This window comes from Fulmarus glacialis, unplaced genomic scaffold, assembly GCF_000690835.1.
Source record: "Fulmarus glacialis isolate BGI_N327 unplaced genomic scaffold, ASM69083v1 scaffold11120, whole genome shotgun sequence".
Classification (NCBI taxonomy): Eukaryota; Metazoa; Chordata; class Aves; order Procellariiformes; family Procellariidae; genus Fulmarus; species Fulmarus glacialis.
The window spans coordinates 39,010-58,198 of NW_009188385.1; the positions used below are offsets into that span (position 1 = coordinate 39,010).

Here is a 19,189-nt window from a genome sequence, read left to right on the forward strand (position 1 = left end):
ATGAAACATGGCAACTGTTTAACAAATACTTGGTGGTATAAAGTTAAAAAAGAGCAGCATTTCTATATTTTTTAAAAGTAGAGATTTATTCAACCACTTCATTATTGTGAAAACTCTTATTGCAACTCTGTATACATATTTCAATATTAATCAGTTTCAGCTTTTCTGTTCCTGTATATCATATTAAAATTATTATTCATAATCAGAGTCTTTATCATCCTTCAGGACCCTTACATAATTAAGTAATGATATTAATTAGTGGCAAATTAAATAAGGCAAGAAGCTGTCACTCTAACTTAGACTGAGAAATTATTTTATTTCAGAAACAGTTCTAACAAAGTAAAGCATAAAATAAATTAGATTAGGATGCCTAAATATGCTGTAATCCCACAAGAAAATAGGTACATTTGGTTTATTTTTATTTTCATTATTTACTAAATTTTACTTAGTTTGTAAAAAGAATTGCACAGTTAATAGGCTAAGCTTACCTTGAAGAAAACTCTGCTGTAAATTGTAGTAAGGCATCTCCTTCATTTTCAGCATTTTCTGGCACTTAAAAAAATGAAAAATATAAATTCAGTGCAACCTTATGGAAACAGATTTTAATATGTGAACTCACTTGCTTCATAGATTTTTTATGTTGACAGCTTACTGAAGCGGTTACCGAAAGACCATATAAATTTCATGAAAGACTACTGACTATGAACCTTTGGAAAGACATGAAATTTCCAGAAACTCTCATGAATATATTCAGGCTTTCCAAACAGTAAAATCCTCAGGTCCAGTGTAATGTGATATATCACTTGTTCAGAGTTAACACTCTGGACTTACTTTAACACATTAAAATGAAAGGACTGGCTTGAAAGGCTTGACCCACTATATTACTAGTTACTTTTCTTTTCTTTTTCTTTCTTTTTTTTTTTTTTTCTTAAACTTCCTATACATAATGTTAAGAAGTTTTCCATATTATTACATACATTTGCTGTCAAGAAACTTCTAAGGTAATAACACTAATACAAGCCTAAAGTAAACAAAAAGTATAGGAGGTAACTGACTGCTCCTGCTCAATCCCTTTCATAATTCAAGGGCAAATAATCGCTGAGAAACTTTTTTAACGTAAATGGCTAAAAATACTAATCACCACAAGATGCTGAAACTAATATCTGTAGAATTTTCAAAACAGGGAAGTGGAAATCTAGTTATCTACAGGAACATTTGGTTAAAGATCGTAATTTCTCTGAGTTTAATTATTATTCTTCAACTATAAGCTAAAAACATAAGGTTAAAAAACTTCCTCCATGGGGAGACGCTTTCATAGTTGCCAATTATGTTTGCAGTATTTTCATCTGATACATCCATCAGACATGACACAAACAATTCTAACATTCCTATCAAAAGATACTTTCCTGTTTCTTATTATGCAGACCCATCATACCTCTCTGCCTTCACTACTGCTGTACAATCACCAGTTAATTGTAAATCAACTGTCAGCTCTTACTCATTGGCGATTTCCTCAAGGCAGATGATGCTACTCCAAACATTTCTCCATCATCAACTCCAAACTCTGTAGCATCTTCGAAGTCATCTCCATCACTGTCACTAACCATATGAACATCAGTGCATTGCTATATAAAAACAAAAAACAAAATCCACCATAAGCCTCTATTACAGACATCATCTTCAGTGAAATATGAAATATATACACACTGAAAAATACTTACACATTTCTATAAAAATACTTAGAATCATAGAATCATTAAGGTTGGAAAAGGCCTCTAAGATCATCGAGTCCAACCGTCAACCCAACACCACCATGCCCACTAAACCATGTCCCTAAGCGCCTCATCTACACGTCTCTTAAATACTTCCAGGGATGCCCACTTCCCTGGGCAGCCTGTTCCAAGGCCTGACCATTCTTTCAGTAAAGAAATTTTTCCTAATGTCCAATTTTGATATACTGCATTTTATTTTACTATTTTATACAACATTATCAGATTGCTTTTTATAAATAAGATCTAATTTTTACCAGAAGTCTGGCTGGCAGAGCAATATTATGTGACAAAATGCATTATTAAATAACTAAGGAACTGGCTCTGTATACACATAGTTGAGCAAATTTTATCCAAAGTTAATGCTGTTTTCCATCTAACAGTACTACAGCTGGTTTAACTGCATAAGAAAGAGTGAGAAAAGCCACACAATCTATCAATAATTTTAGATATCCAGAACAATCTACTTTAGCACTACTTGCACGGTGGGGGACAATCCTTGGAAAGGTACCTATCTATTGCATTGCAATCTCTGACATACAAATTTAGCACTCGTAGTCCTAACTTGGCACACCAGACTACTGCATGTTGAATGACAGGCTGATTTATTTGGCATACCAATATAAAGGAGAAAAATCAACATTTTTGTGCAAGGAGCTAAGGTGCCTCCAACTGGCACCCATCCGTGCCTCCAACTCAGATCTTTTGGATTTCATGTCCTCTGAAACATAAAACAGCTCAGAAAACCTTGGGTTTAACTAGTCAATGTTAACTTGCCTTTAAACTGACTTCTTTTCATGAACAACTATTCCAGCTCCACTTGACCTAGGAGTTACGGTGATAGTACACAACGGAAAATTTACATGAATCTCTGAAGGCACAACAAAGCGTCTCATGGAACATGAGATTTCAGCTCTAGCACGCAAGTGACCACGAGAGGAGCAAAAACATGCTGGATCTCTCCTTACAACAGCTACACATTAAGAATTTCAAATAAAGAACGTTTTCTAAAAGATTGAGTCCACAAGAAAATTCTGCAAGATGGACAAACTCAGATAATTTTGAAAGAATGAAGTAAAGAAGCAATGATACAGTATGCTGGCAGACCCTAAGAGAAAACAATAACCATCTATCTAACCTGCTAAGTGGTTCAGGTATAGCTAGAACAGCATTGTCTCACCATCCTCTAATTTTTAACAACTATCCAACACCATACATCCAGGCTTGCATCCCGACTGTACCTCACAGCTACGTCTTGCCAACTCAACTGAGCTGAACAGATTGAACACATCCTTTTTGTGCAGCAAGACAAACCTTATGTGCTAAAGTTCTCTAAATGAAATGGTAGGAAAAGTGTGTGGAAAATGGGAAACTACTTATATTAAATTATATTAATAAATGAATTATATTAAATTCATTTTAAGGAAGGACAATTGGAAATTTTAACCCAAACTATTAATAGTTAGAAACAACAAAATGAGAGCTTATACAGTCTGCAAACATCTTTTTCTGCTAATCCTAAAAATACATGTTTCAGCCTTCTGTTTAATTTGGAGTATTTTTCAATGCTTAGTAACTTGTGGCTTGCTTACTTTGTTTTTCTTTTTCTTCAATGACTCATTTACCCAGTTCCTTACTTTGTCACAATTACATATTACAGGAATTGTAAACTGATTCTTTTAAGATGCAATTTAACAACAGAAGGGACGGTGACCATGGCAAAATGAGCTTTCCCTGCCTCTTCCTAGAGTATACTTGTTAAATAAAGATGATGTTCTTACCTCCTCTGACTGTTCCCTCGTTTGTACAGGTGAAGATCTTCTTCCAACTGTAAGTCGATGGCAAGGAAAAGTCAGTCCCGATACAGCTAGAGTCATCTACAAACAAAGCAATGATCATTTATTAAAGCCATAGTCTCAATTGAGGGTTGGGGGTTTTTTTAAAGGTGCTTTGAGATTCAAACTGAAGACTGCACTGCAGAAGACCAAATTAATTATACAAACATAAAGAAAGAAGCCTGGAAAACTAAAATGATTCCTTATGTAAAAATATTCAAAGAAACAACAATGGAGTTTTACAGCTATGTATGTATGGAGTACCGAAACAAACTAAATGGAATTGCAAACTCAAAACTGTCTTGAATTGTTATTATCTCCTAAATCGGTGCTGAAGTTTAAACCATTATTTGTATATGATAACTTTTACAGTGGTATGCCTTGATGAAGTAGATGTAAATTTTTCCTTCCTGATCAATAAGCAAATGTTGAAGTGAAGATGATAGGTACTGATAAAACTAATCAAAACAGTCATCTTGAAAAAAAGAATTAATTGGAACAGTTTATTGCCAGACGTTGTAAAAGACACAATCACAGTGGCTACTTAAAAAACACATTTCATCTCCATCTTGGTCATTATTAAAGTCAAAGGCACATGCCATGTTTCTCACATGAACAAGGACATACACAAACCCAGCAATGCTGGTGAAATTGCAGTCAGCAAAGATAGGATAGATGTTCATTAACCAGTGCCAACAGAAACGGCACTTTTGCCTGTTGCTGTATGCCTAATCTCAACCTTTTAAAACTAACAAGACAGCAAATGGAAAAAAGCTAGCGTCATTTGAAAGACAAAATTACTAGATGCCTGCAAACACACAACAATAATATCTGAAGATCTGAGCCTGCATTGCATTTAAAAACGTACTAATCGATATGACTGAAAATAAGAATCGTCCACTCTTCTATGATCAGAACCGTTTGTGCCATCCTTGCATTTCAAGCACCCTTCACACTCTCCTCTATATAGGGTAAGCGTACACCCAGCCTACTGCCCTCTTCTGGAAAGCACATCAGTCCTGGTCAAGTGACGTTGATGACCACAAGTAGAATCTTCAGAAGCACCTAAGCCCTATCTTGATAACACGTGGGCTAAATTTACAATGTGAATAGCTCTTAAATAAAGATAGCCAATTCATTTTGGCAATGACAAAATATTTGATGCTGTACAATTCTTAGTGACATTGAGAAACATAGTTCTAGCTGGATGTTTAAAATATTTTTCTAATGGTTTCTTCAGAAGAAGCACAGAAGAGGGCAGAAGATGATTTTCTACATCCTATAAAAATGATTACTATTTTTGTGGGGCACAGAATGAGACACATTACGTGTTTCAGAAATACAGCATCCCCCTAATTAAGACTGTAAAAACATTAAGGTAAAATAAATTTCAATCATCCTTAACAAAAACCCAAGAATAAATCACAAGCCTTAAGTTTCATTTACTGCCATGAGCACTGAAAATACCCCATTTATTTTTATACATAATTCAGAATGACTTTATCACTTGCCTGCTAGAACTCACAAAGATTTAATTTGCTGCAGGTTGAAGCAGGCTGATTAAGCAGGCTGGTTACCAAATGAATGCTAACCTGTCTGAACTAGCCTACTGTCACATTCTCATAGCAAGGTTAAACAGAAGTTTAGCTGCATAAAAAGCCTAGCTATCGTCTTAAAGGAAGTGAGTAATAATACTCTGCAGCAAATGAAATATTAAAGCTGACATACAGGTCAAGACCAATTACCTATGAAACTCCTGTGACAAGAGCGTAAGAACTGTATTCTCTGTTATAATCCACCAGTTTAATTAGTATTTTTATAAGCTTTTAATAATAAACAAAATTCAACTGTTATAAAACCTGAAACTTTGCCCTGTAGTTACCACACTATATAAAACACTGGTAAAACTTACACACACGCATACTAACCACACACAGACTGAAGTTCCCTATCGAACAGCATCAAATACCCTGACAGATGCCTGGAAAGGCTCCCGATATCTTTTACATACACATTAAAGCAAGAGTGGTAAGATCAAGCAAGCAGTTATTGTGCTGCTTCATCCCTTGGCCCAATAGCAGGGTGTTGCAATTTCAATTTGCAACCCTATATTATAGTGTCAAAGCGTCTCTCAAAAATGAGCTAACAGCAGAAGGGGTTCGACATCAGAGCACATTTCATCCTACTCCCCAGACGGTTGCTGGAATGTTGGTTTTTTGTGCACATTTGTGTGAGAAATCACCCTCTGCTTTGGCTTTTTTTGGAGAAGTTTTTTGCAAAGGAAAGGCTAGGACAAATAGAAGCTCTGCCTTTCATTTCAAAATAATCTGGCAGCATGAATATTTCTCTAGAATTAAGTTATCTTCATTCTAAGAGAGACTCTTGTATCAGAAGGTTTAATCTTTATTTTGGAAATCATAAGAACATCAACACTAAGCAAAAGATTACTCTCCAGGCAGCTCAGTCCGGTGCCATGGATAGCAAACCTCAATTTTTACAAATATTTTGAATGCAGGCCAATTTACTGATAGGAGCACCCGCTGAAGTGTCTCAGTGCAAGAACTGTTTAGATGTCAGGCTACTCTTGGAGAGTTTTTTCTTTCTAAATACTGCATCTGCCTACTCCCAAACAGGGTTGCAGTACGTTAGATACACGAATTGCTGTTTCGCATCCATCTTCCCATGGGAATGGACAAAATCTTTTTACCAACTCCAAAACTGAAGATGCTGGTTTGTAGCCTGAGTACCTGATTACCCATATTCTCAACTCATGAACCCATCTGATTGTGCAAAAACTCAAAAGTCACTAACTTTTCAGAATATTTTCTTTTTCTGCATGAAAATCACCGTTATGCGAGTCCTATAGCTTGAATCGGACGGCTTTCACGTGCACAAGAAGAGACATTGAAAGACGCATATGCAGGACTCTTGGCACCAATAATGAGCTAGATATAGATTATTAAATGAATAATACATTAAAGCAAAAATAAATAAGGTTAGTCAATTTTTCTAGGCAGTAAACGTACACATGTGCAAATCCCTACCCAGAAGGTCTCACAGCTGAAAGGTACACGAGGTAGAAAGTGAAACAGAATCAGAAATAAGCAAAATGACTTGCAAAAAGAAAATCAAGATGACTACTGAAAAGCCAGATCTCTTGTCCAACACTGTATAGACTGTTCGTGCTTGTTGAAAGTTTAAGTCATCTCCTATTTGGCTTCCTATATTTTTAAAGAGAAGGACAATAAAATTGAAGCCTTGAAACATTCCAGGGAGAGAGGCAGTAGGAGAGTCCTTTCAGGAGACAGCGGAGATATTGAACAGATTGCATTACGCAAAAAGGTAATGGTACGACCTGGACTAAAAGTGCACAAAGGATACTTGAAATGTATTTTAACTACTAAAAGACAGACTGCTACCAAACCTTACAATCTAGAGAGAGAAGAGAGAAAAAAAAAAAAAAAAGAGTCTAATGCTCACTTGTGCTTTCTGAAGACACTGAATTTATTTGTAAACTTTCAGTGTAAGATGATTTGTATTTCAGTTGCCAGCATTAATAAATGGGGGATAAAGTTAAGCAACATCTTTTCTGATTCGAACATGCGGGATTCTTTGCCAAGAACTTTCCAGATCAACCTAGAAATATTTGCCAAATCCAGAGTGAGACCAGGTGCTTAAACAATAGATTATTCTTGCTGTTAGAAAGTATTATTTTTATGTAGAAGCTTCTAGAAATATCCTTCAGAACAACCTAAAAAGACTGTTTTTTCAAATATTTCATGATACAAATATGTCTGCAGCAGGTAAAGAAATCATTGAGAGCATGTAATTCTAGAGTGCTGCCGTTGCATGCTCAGAATCACAGGAAAAATCATGAGTCCATAATCTCACAAGCTTGCAATCTTCTAGAAAGAGTTTGTTGGCACAAAATAATTCCCACTCTTGCAGACTTCTGAAATTACAAAGGAAGGAGCAAACTCAGTCTTCTGTACCAGTCCAGAGATATTTAATCAAGACACTGAAGATCTGAGAAAGATAAACAGTAGTAGGAACATGACGGAATGATACCAGCAGAGAACTGCAGCTGCAGAACTCTCTCCACTGAGAAATACTGATACAAAAACTATAAGCTCGGTGTACTGCATCAGGAAAGTAGTAATTGGATATGACAAATTGGTCTTTCTCATATTCAGCCACACGCTGATGGAGGGAAACAGCACTTCAAAAGAGCTTCTAATGGCAACCGTATCTAATGAGGCAAGCTCTAAGAGCTTTCTAATACCTTATAGAATATAGTCGGACATCCAAAGTGGCCAGCTTAAAGCAATCACCTGTAAAGAATTGGACCTTCTTCCTCATCCTCAACTATCATAGTCATTTTGGAAACACTCGCTCTTTGCTCCATGTAAATACAGATACAAGTCTCTCCAGCAATCCAGGAATCTGAATAAAACACTAAGACAACTCCTCTCGCCACTAAGCTGCCTGTACTTAAGTCAGAACATACTTTAGCCCTTGAAGAACATCATTTACAGACTTATCCATTAGGCCTCTTACTAACCTCTCAGTACTTATCATTGCAAAGTATGGTCTTTCCAGAGGGATGAGATGGAGAATGACCTGCCAAATTGCTGCCAAGAGAGTCAACGATCTTGAGCAGAAGAGCTTCCGTATCAGCTAGCTCTGGAGGAAATCAAACTCCCTACCACGGTCATCAACAGCAGGAACCTTCCCCAGGAAATCCAGAGTTTCACAGGTGCAGTAGGCAAGACAAGCCTGCAAAACATGTCACCTTGCAGAAGATGAGAGCCACAGATATGTAATGGACCTACTTCAGCATGACTTGAGAGGTTGTGGTGTTCACAGGATACTTGTCATCAAGGGATCCCTTTTCTCTAAAAGGATGTAGGTGATAATGTTTAAGGAAAGTAGGAATATTGATTTATTTTGTGCTCTTTGTTAAGTATTTGATTGCTACAAGAGTAGTGAGAGTTTTGAGTTTTTGGAGTGTCTGGGAGTTCTGCTTGTTTGGTTTGCTTTAGATGTATTAACGTACATTACCTAAACATACAGGTTCCTGTTAACCAGGGCAAGTTATTAAATGTAGCCCTTCAGCTGTATCACCTGGTAGTTGTCAATTTTAAAAAACAGCTTTTGACTGTTTAAAAGACCACTTAAAAGGAGGAAAAATTTCAGTCACTGTAACAGGGTAACTATCTTTATTGTTTGAGCTACTCAAATGAAGAATCCTTTCCAACTCACTGGAGTGGTATTTTTCTACAGCAAAATATTTTCTTTTCTAATACCATTTTTTGGACATAAACTAGAGAGTCTTGATCATTTGCTCTCAGAAATTCAAAGGTTAAACTATAAACCTTACAAAGCATCAGAAAAAATTCACAGAACACTTGATCCATATGCAAAAGAGAGAAGTCTATCAATGATGCTAAATTTCACTTGCTCATGCACAGCAAGTGAAGCAACAGGCATTAACTGACAATGGCAAACCTAAACCAGAACAAAAACCTTGCAGTGGACATACCTGCTAGATTTTTAATATAAAGTAAAAAGATCATAAAAAGAAATGTAGTTTCTGTATTACTTGACTGTTATGAATCAGTCAAATTATTCAATTAGCTGTATTTCTACTGCAGAATTATGTTTGGCTGTATATAATCTACTTCAATAGAAAACTAAATGGGGGAATTCTCATAGCGTGATTTCCTCCTGAGGTAAAGGAAAATAACCCATGTTTTCTGCCTTTAATACTCAGAGACAAGGTAAGCAAACAAAATTCCGGTGTACAAAAAAGAGCATGTTTTCCGATACTTGACTCTCCTTCATAAATCTCCCATAAAAAGAGACTAATTCCCAGTCCTACTCAAGGTCAGCTTGTAGGATATTAGGCAAAAGGAAGTCTTAATAACCTGCCCTCCAGTTCTAGCATCCTGAAAAATAGTTAGGAAAAACTAGAGTTCCAGCTTTCCAGCTGCACTCACTAGCACAGCTGGATGGAAGAAGCCACAGAAAGAAACCTTTCCAAAGACGTCACTCCATGTGGAACTGCCAAGGCGGCACATGCTTTCTAATATATCCTTTCAGACTCTATAATGTTGAACAGGTAGAATTAAAACTTGCATATATTCAAATGTGGGGGTGGGCATGTTTAGCACACAAATTGCATAACTTAGCCTTTTGATTTTTATAATTTGAAGCAGTCAAGGAACACTCAGATTACCTAATCCTAAACCTTTCAGGCTGGCATCTCTAATTTCTGTTTGCTGTAGTTCTCATAATTAGCCCAAGACAACGAGGCGCTCCGCCCAGTGCAGAGCCTTTCCCATCTGTCTCTCTGTAAGGCAATATCTTTAGAGCGCCACATCCAATCAATTCCAGATTTACACTTAATGTTCTGGGTATCGATATTAATTCTGGTGGAAACTGGCAATGTCTGGTTTCCCCTTGGTGAGCAAGAGCAAAAGTCAAGCCCGCAGAGTATCTGTTTGTGCTGCAGATAAATCTGCTGTTAGCACGCTCTGTAATATGGAGTTGTAGCTGGATAAACAACCTCCACAAGTCAGTAACTGCAGTAGCTCTCAGTATCAGTTTGAGAATGTTTTATGCCTTCGTTATCATTGTACAACCAGTGCACTGCTTAAGAAGAGAAGTTTATCTCCAGAAAAATATGCCAAAAATATTATTATTCATCCTGTGAAGTCAAATTTGATAGAGATTATACAAACATCTTGAAAACCTTTCTTTTGCTCTGGAAACAATAGCAGTATGCAAGCAACATTCAGAGTATTATTAAAAGTGTCGTAAAATCATTGTGAGTAAAAAGTTATCTAATTAATTCAGAACAGAAGTTCATGCTCAGCTTGAAGAGTCTTTGAATCAGAGCTGTTTTAACAAGGTGAATTCTACCACAACTACAAACTTCTAACCACCCTCGATAATTATTATTGCAGTACATACCTCTGAACATACATAACCATACATATACCATACATAACTCTGAAATCTAACAGACATTTGTGGCCGCTATTCAGTACTTTGGCTATAACTAGCTTGTCAATATTAGCTAGTTGCGGTTTCATGTTAGAAACAAATATATTAAAAAACATGGAAATTATATTCCAAAATAATATTTATAAATCAGGAGGTCATCAGCTGAACAAGAGCTCTTTCTAGAGGTTGCATATCAGGCTGTAGTACACATGTGGAGATTTACAATATACATATATCACACACGAAATTCTTAATCAGAAATGAACACACTGTTCTACAGATGGAAACCTAATCTTGGTTCAAATACTCCATGTGACAGCCCTTTCACTCTGCTCAAAACGTGAGTTGCTTAGCTTTTTCATTTACTGGTTTACCCACTGATACATGGCTAATGTATAAAGAAACAAACATGACTGAGTACGTTTCATAACACGCCATGCTCAATTATTCAAAATAACCTGAGACAGAGGGGCCCATAGAAAAATACTCAATGACTGGCAGGTGTCTCCACTGAGAAAATTTCACTTCCATATAATTTCATCCTTTTTGTTGTTGGAGTAATTACTATGATGCCTTTTTCCCCTCATCAGGTAAGAGAAGGGTGAGGAAGGAGCTTTATCAAGCATTTCTGTTTTTATCTTGAACTTACTATTCTGTTATCTCACCTTTTGTTATAGCATAAGCTAATTCCCCAAGTATGATAAATGTCAATGACACTACAGATATCTGTATGTATGCATTTTCTTGAAGCTAGGGAAAAAATCTGGTCTTTTTTGAAGACAATTATATGAAGTTTGAGAAGAAACAAAAAGTTTGAGAAGGAACATTTCTGTCCTAGTTTTTCTATTATACTCTACATGCATATGGTACTACTAGCTGAGTTTGGATACTAAATTTATTAGGCAACTGGGCCACACTTTCATAGCCCAAGTGCACCAAGAGTAGTAAGGTAATAAACAAGACAAAACAATTCATCAGTTTTCTACATCTTGGCTGAACAGCGTCGTTTCTGCAAAGGAGCCTTTCCGTATCTCCCGGTTCAGTCCATTCCCTATCCATTCCCTATCAGCCAGGGTAGGTAACATTGTGATAAGCGAGAAATTCTCTGGCTGCTTAGTCTAGACAAACTTCAGTTTTGATGTCCGCAAGGCATGTTCATCATTGCTAATCCCTTCGTCTCAATGAACGGATCTCAGAAGAATTTAAACAAGTTCATTTCTCCTAGCCTAACAAGATGTCATCTATCTCTCCTCACTAGACAAATTAAGTTCCCTGTTCAAAAAGATTACCGTACTAACTGTGCAGAATGGGAAATTAGAGAGAAATACTTTTTCAGCAGGGCTAGGTGAAGGCACAGACCTACGCCTCAGACCTCAGGTCTTTAAGTCAGAATCTCAGGGTGATCTAGGGGACTGCAGCCCAGTTCAACCTAACATTACTCTCCAGAAAGACACAGGAACAAATTATAAAACAATCTATTTGAAACGCCTAGAAAAGAAGTTATTCTGCTTACCATTGGAGCAAGACAGGTCAGGCTGCTCCACAGCTGAGGCTGCTGCTCCCAGCTTGCTAGTGTTTCCATTTTCCATTTTTCTTTTGTAACGCATCCTTTTTGAGATTAAAGAAGCGAGCAAAACATAAAGCAAGGAATATTTGTGTGGTGAAAGGGAGATAGCAGTCAATGTGGCATATGGGAAAAATCAAAGTGTAAAAGGGAGGGAGGAGAGGTAGAGCACGTGAATGATGGCAGAGGAAGTTTTGCTTCCACACTTGAAATGTAAGAGTGGGAAGTTTTCCATTATACAAACAGTTGAAGAAAACAATGGTTTCTAAATGCATCCAGTAGAGCCCTTGAATATGAATATTGAAGCAGGGGAAATAAGAGCGTGGGAACTCTTTGGCAATTTTTTGCCATTCTCCAGAGAATATCAGACGGCTCCACGCTCTTTCCCGACTGGAGACCCAAACACACAGAAACCAATCCATGCAGGAAGGAGGTGGTGGACTCCCAAGCAGCTCATGCTATTTCTGAGGATACTCAGAATCTCATTATTTCAAGAAAAATGATGCTATGACATGAGAGATCATTCATATTAGGTTGTTCTTGCCATGGCTCTAGTTCTCAGTGTTTAACCAAGCATTATTAACAATATGTGGGCAGCCTGTTGTGCTCAGACAAACCCTCACTAAATTCCTTGGGAACAAATAGGTGCTCAACACTGCCAAACCCATCACTTATCGCTGTATACCTTAAATAATCTACCTGGTTTTCAGTGTATAATCTCACAAAGTCAGTGATACATGATTTAAGAATTCACACATGTTCATGTTTAAAAGCAATGCTTAAAACTTCAAGGGATTAAAGGTTTTCTGTGAATTAATGTTTATCTTTTGCTTTGCTCTCTTCTCAAAGCTAGCAAGTATTCTTTCATTAGTAACAGACTGTAAAATTACTTCTATCCATACTGAAATACATTGTATACATAAAACAAGTGTTATCACAGCAACAACGAGCAAGTATCCCACTGTAAAATGAAGGTACATTCCAATTTAAAAGAAAAAGTCTATCAAATGCATTTTTTTTAAATTTACTGAAACAAGGGCTTTTTTTGTACTGTGAAATTAATTACAAGACTCAGAGAGATTTACTATACAGAACTGAAGGACTCTCTTTACTCTTTACTGGTCAACAAGACATTGCTATTCAAGTTTAGTACATAATTTCAAAAAATAAATGAACCAACCAAAGCTCATGTACTATCACGTAAACCCTTATCCCTCCCTGAACAACCACAAAAAGTGGATGTAATTCTACGTTAACCACTTCACCTTTTGACATCAAATAGCATTAGCGGGGAAAAACAGTCAAGTATGCTCTAGGTTTGTTTGTTTTATTAAACTATTGTACAAATATTAAAATGAACAGAAGAGTTTAAAAAAATTGACAGCCCTTGAAATTAACTTCCTCTGGAAAATAACTTCATTTTCATTATGCATCTGCAATACACACACAAAAAAAATCTTGACAGGTATTCAACGTTTCATTTTAAACACTAACTGGATGAAAAAAAATCTCTAGGGTGGAGTGTGTTCAGGTTATAAATCAGCAATGCTTATTTTAACTCCTCACAAAGTGTTGTTGAGATAATTACTGCTGACAGCTTTATTCAAGGTTCATTTCACTTTTTCTACTATTTTTCCCCTGTTAGAAGTTCAGACATGGGAAGATCCACCCCTCACACCTGTTTGGGTTCTTCATGTTACTGAGGCCAGTTTGGACATGTCACTTCAAATTAGCATTGTGCCAGCGCGCTGTGACAATTACTTATCGCAGGTTTAACTTGGAAAAAAGTTTCTAATCCAGCCACAAGAACAGTGTCAGAGTACGTAATTTAAACCTGTCAACACAGGTTGTAGGAAATTCATTCCAAGGATTTCAGTGATGTTCCCATGGTAGATCTTTGAACTATAATGAAGATTAAAATCACAAAGGAATGCTATAGAGTTAAAACACAGAACCCAAAAGTTAAAAAACATCTGAGCTGAAAAAAGTGTCTTAAATATTAATACATTCAAAAAAATTTGATAAATTCTTTAGGTTAGGATTAAGCGATTGCTTTGCTTAATTCTCCAAAATTCTTCTGCAGTTTATTCCAAAAGGCTGCATATTAAACGAACGTATCTTATTCCTTCTGCTGCAGTATAAAGGCACAACCCTGGCAGATCTTTACACAACGTGCTGAAGGCAGTAGCACGGTGAGGATGCTCTGGCGTCGACCTGTGGATAAAGAGCACACAGGGTGGGAGGAGGGAGGTTGGAGAAGATTCCATGGCACAGAGAGCAGGTCACTTGTGTCTTTCAAGACAGACACCAGATGAGGGATGCTGGAGCCACAGTGACAACCACGATAAAGCAAGCTTCACAAAACACTACCGAGAGTTTTTGTACAAGCTTGAGAAAGAGTTGTGCCCGGTCCTCTGGGAACACCCAGCTCTGGTACGCAGGTTGAACACGCATGCCAATTTTTGCTACGGTTGCTGTTAATCACTGTGAATCTATCACTCTCGTTTGCTAGCTGAATGAAAGAGAAAATTATCCCTGGTTTTGATTATTTCTCATTTCATTAAGCCTAGTTAGGCAAGTTAGGAATTAAAGCAGAAGGACAGAATCTGTAGTACTTAATGTTGCTTCAAACCACAAATATATTTAAAGGAAACAAAAGGAAAATAATATTTCCTTGTACAACGGATTCTACTAAGAAAGAGATATACTTGAGAGACTGAAATAAATACCCATGATCACTTACAGAGCTCATTCTTCTTCTTAGACAAAAACTGTAAATATTAAAAAGGATGAAAAATCTGCCAAGCCATTTGCAGCTATTTGAAACACAGGGTAACAGAATTAAATAAACGCTGAAAGACCTGGAACACAGTTAAGTATAGACCATGAGGCTAATTGTGGATCTTGAGTTAATTACTTTCCACTGATACGTTTTCTCAATGGTCTTTTACATCAGTTTTTTCTTTCCTCAGTCTGAACCCCAAGGCAATTCAGTGTGCTAGCCTCCAAACTCTGGGTGATTCATTGTGTACTTCTGCCTTAGGATTTTTAGTTCATGCAGAGAAAGCCAGGCTTTCACATCAAGTTGATGTTAATGTGCACTGACAAAGCAACAGTAAAGGAGCTTCATGTTTGTCACAACGTGCACTCTTTAATTTAGTAATTGCTTTATACTGATATGCAAATAATGACACATTTCCCAAATTTCCAGTTCCTCGGCAATGCTTTCCTAATTACTCAGCGGTTAAAACTTATGCATGTAAATTGGTTAAGTGAGTTTATTAATAAGTACACCTGTGTGAACTGATCTATAAAACATACATGCCTGGGAACAGGTCATAATTCACTGTACATTTCTGAATGTCTCAGGAACCGAAAATAAATATTCTCTCACCAAAACAAGATCTATTACAACTAATAGAGTGTTACTCATAGATAAACCGAGATTCCCAACCTTTCCCAAGCAAGAGAGAGACTGCCTTTAGGTGACAACAAATACCAGGAGTCAAAGCATTCATCCATTTCATGTTGCCAAATGAGAGGAGGATCAAGGTAAACAAAAGAAAAGGTCTATAAGAAAAAGGACGAGAATCCCTCTAGTACCTGAAAACGTGGGAAAGTGCCAACATCCACTCATCCATCAGTTCTCTGTGGACCATCACGTGTTCTGCAGTCTGGTTACGGTATTTTGTGATACTGCTTACTCTTACTTTTGATACTGTAACGGCGACTGTGAAAAATTTAGCTGCACTTAACATGCATTCAGACTCATAACAATTGCAAAAACACTAAACAGAGTTAACCTGTCTTCCTATATTTCCTTTCCTCAAAATTCTTCACAATGTAAGGGCTGAAAAGTAATCAAGGTACTAGCATTGTCCCGTTTCGTTTGCTGGCTTCTGTGTTGAAACACAGTGTCTGTTAGGTTTCTGCTATTTTCTTTAAGTAACTGCGTAATTGCCATAGAAGAGGGCATAATAATATTATTTGTTCTAAGTCTGATCACAAATCGCCTATTTTTTGCTATTGCTAGAAGAGATACAAAACCATTAAACAGATTTTTAAGGTAAGAAACAATTGTAAGTGAAATAACAAGCAACAGTATAAACCAACAACCTATTTGATTCACCCAGATCACATATTGCCCACAGATATTCACAGATACATCTCGGGAACTGCTTTGCATTCACAAAAAGTATCAGCCAAATACTTGGCACGTTTCTGGTCTATGGTGGGATGCCATTTACTTCACAGCATTGTACAATGCTTTGGATGGCAAACAGAAGAGTGCCTGGAAATGTTTCCAGCACTATATAATTCTTGCCAGAGTTCAAGCAGTTGTGCTAGCAACACTGCTTCCAACAAATGGTTCAAACACTGATAGGCTTTTTATGCTGCCTCTTCTTCCTGGAGGAATTGGAATTTTGCAATGTTAGCCTTTTGAAAACACGGTGTTACTGATTTCTAAAAATGAGCTTCTGAAAAGGATGATTGTTTCTTATTTTCTGTTTCCCTTACCTGGAATATATGAAAAGGCCTTTAACTCTTTACATCAGTAGAAGTAAAAGCACTGAGTACGTAACCTCCTCAATTAAAGGAAAAAGGTTCAAAACTAGAAATAATACATTGTATTAATACTAAACAGTATTTTAGCATCCTTAAATGGTAAGTTGTTGGGTTGGGGCAGTTGCAGCTAAAAATGCATTAATTTCATTCATTCAGTATAACTACATATTGAATGTGCTTGGCTGATGTATGATTCAAGCGTGACAAGCAAAAGATAAAGAACATAATAGCTAAAAAATTAAGCATTTATAAAGGGTCTTTCTATTTGGAGACCTCTAAGGACTAGACAACATGAAACATTCCCAACATTTTGGACTGGATTTTCTTAGCCATCTAACAAAAACAAGGTGGCCAGTTTCTACTGAAATCCAGCTGACGCCATGTAGCTACTTTTCTTTGACTTTTGTGAAAGTTCGGCATTAAATCTTAGGCCTCCTCTTAGAAATGAGAAGGCTTGAGTTGCTTAAGTGAAGTGTTTTATTAAATGTCAAGTAAAGTCTGCAGAGCTACAAATCTGTCTCAGGTCTATGTTCTGACCACTGCGCAGTAACTACGTTTAGAAAAGGAATTCAATCCCGTGATTGCTATTGAAAACAGAGCTCTTCTCTTGTTTGGTAGAGGAAGTTATCTGCCCAAAATAGATTTATCAACTAATATTTTCTTGGTTGCACGTTTTATCAAGTTTATTGGACTTCAACAAAAAATTCCCAACTGAGGACCAGATTAGCTCCATTCTAAGCACTTAAAAAGTTATCTATTGACTAATTTAAATACCACTTTTCTTAAAGGAAGCATCTGAGACAATTATATCAGGCTCTACACACAACTAGAACAAACCCCAAGTGAAGTTCTAGCAACAGCAAACATTCTCACTCATATATAAAACAACAGAAGTGATGCTGTAATTTTACATAGTTTTCTTCTGCTGTTACACGGCAAGCCCACTTACCATACACTTACTTAAAATGAAACTCTGTTTACAGAGTCCCAAACACCTTCAATCTGTTGCAATAGATTTTCATACATCTTCTAGTGAAGCTCTGCTCTGCTTATACAGTGGAGTTTCATTACAAATAAACAAGCACCACTGTGATAATCCTCCAGGAATAATGCAATTACCACTTATCAAACAGGTGTCTGCTGTATTCCAAGGAGATTATCACTTCCTATTCTGCTCTCCAAGAGCACAGAATAAAAGAGAAGCTGCTACTATTAAATGACTGAGGAGAAAAGGAGTCTTTGATAATAGCTCTTGCTAGCTTCTCTCAGCAGGGCATGAAGTAAATGTAGTCCTATAACGTCTTGGCACTGAAATGAATATTTTAGTTTCTGCACAGTGAGTTAGAGCACCTAAATAAGACCACTCCTGTTAACTGAATCTGAGGTCTCTCACTCTCTTTCTTCATTGAGTAGTCCAAGAACCTCAGCACCTCCTGCCTTATGCCAAACCGTGCCCTTTGTGCGTACTCCTGAAAAAGGAACTCTTGCCTGCTCAAGCAGGGCTGCTCCCCCAAACACATCGTCATTCAGAGATGTTTCTGTGACAACAGAAGGTACAAAGGGATCTCTACGATGAAGCTCCAAAAGCGTAGAGAACGAAAACTTTTTAACAGGATACAGTTGTAGGTTAAACTCTGGCTGAGTGTAATTTGATCAGCAAAGGCAATTTTTTAGCATATTTTCAAACCAGCTTGTTGAGTGGGAGTTATCTCAGGAGTAGATCTCTAAAAATGAGAGCAAAAGCACTCTCCTACGAAATCTGGGATACAGCTTAATGTACACAAGGTGTTCCTACTACAAGGCAAAACGTATAATTGGTTTGGAGGAAAGCCCAGCTGAGCAGCAAGCACAGAGGAGGAGTTAAGAGGGTAAACAGCCTACACACCTGCAGAAGGAGACAAGAGGCTACTTCAGAGTTAGCTAGTAATGTCCAGTGACTGTAATGGCTAGTGACTGTCCGTAGCCAGGTGATTCAGAGAAAGTAAGACACTGGTGGTCCTGCAAAAACTCTCTCCAGTGAAGATTACCACTACTTCGGTATAAACTCACAGGAAGAAGAGTGGTTCCTGCAGCAGCCTCTGTTGGGACACAAAAACCTCCAATGCAGTTCTTGTGCACATAGGTGGAAAGGTGGAATGGTGATATATATACAATATACTCCACCAGTACATTGCCTCATGGTATACTTCAGACATCTGGACAGCCTTGATCTATCCTACCGATACTTCTCTCTCTCGATACATGGTCATTTCTATCACATTTTGATTTGCAGGTTCTGTCAATATAAAGACAGAAATTGGAAGCAGCTTTGAAGCGGTAAATTGTAGCAGCACTCTCAGTCAGTCCTTATTCACTAATTTTAAGCTCTACTCCTTTTAATGAGTTTTATGAACATGTCATTTTTGATAAAAATAACTATCATATCTATGAGTTTCAAAGCAGGAACA

The 19,189-nt window shown here is 37.1% G+C and overlaps 1 protein-coding gene across 1 annotated transcript in view; it reads right to left on the reverse strand.

Annotated features, from left to right (window-relative positions):
• FAF1 (Fas (TNFRSF6) associated factor 1) overlaps positions 1–19,189 on the reverse strand; it is a gene marked incomplete at both ends in the record, with an annotated part of 117,829 nt that overhangs the window by 37,770 nt on the left and 60,870 nt on the right. Inside the window, 3 exons of the mRNA XM_009578398.1 lie at positions 489–552; positions 1,499–1,625; positions 3,551–3,646. Of these exons, the coding sequence (XP_009576693.1) occupies positions 489–552; positions 1,499–1,625; positions 3,551–3,646 (287 nt within the window). The remainder of the gene's footprint in view (positions 1–488; positions 553–1,498; positions 1,626–3,550; positions 3,647–19,189) is intronic.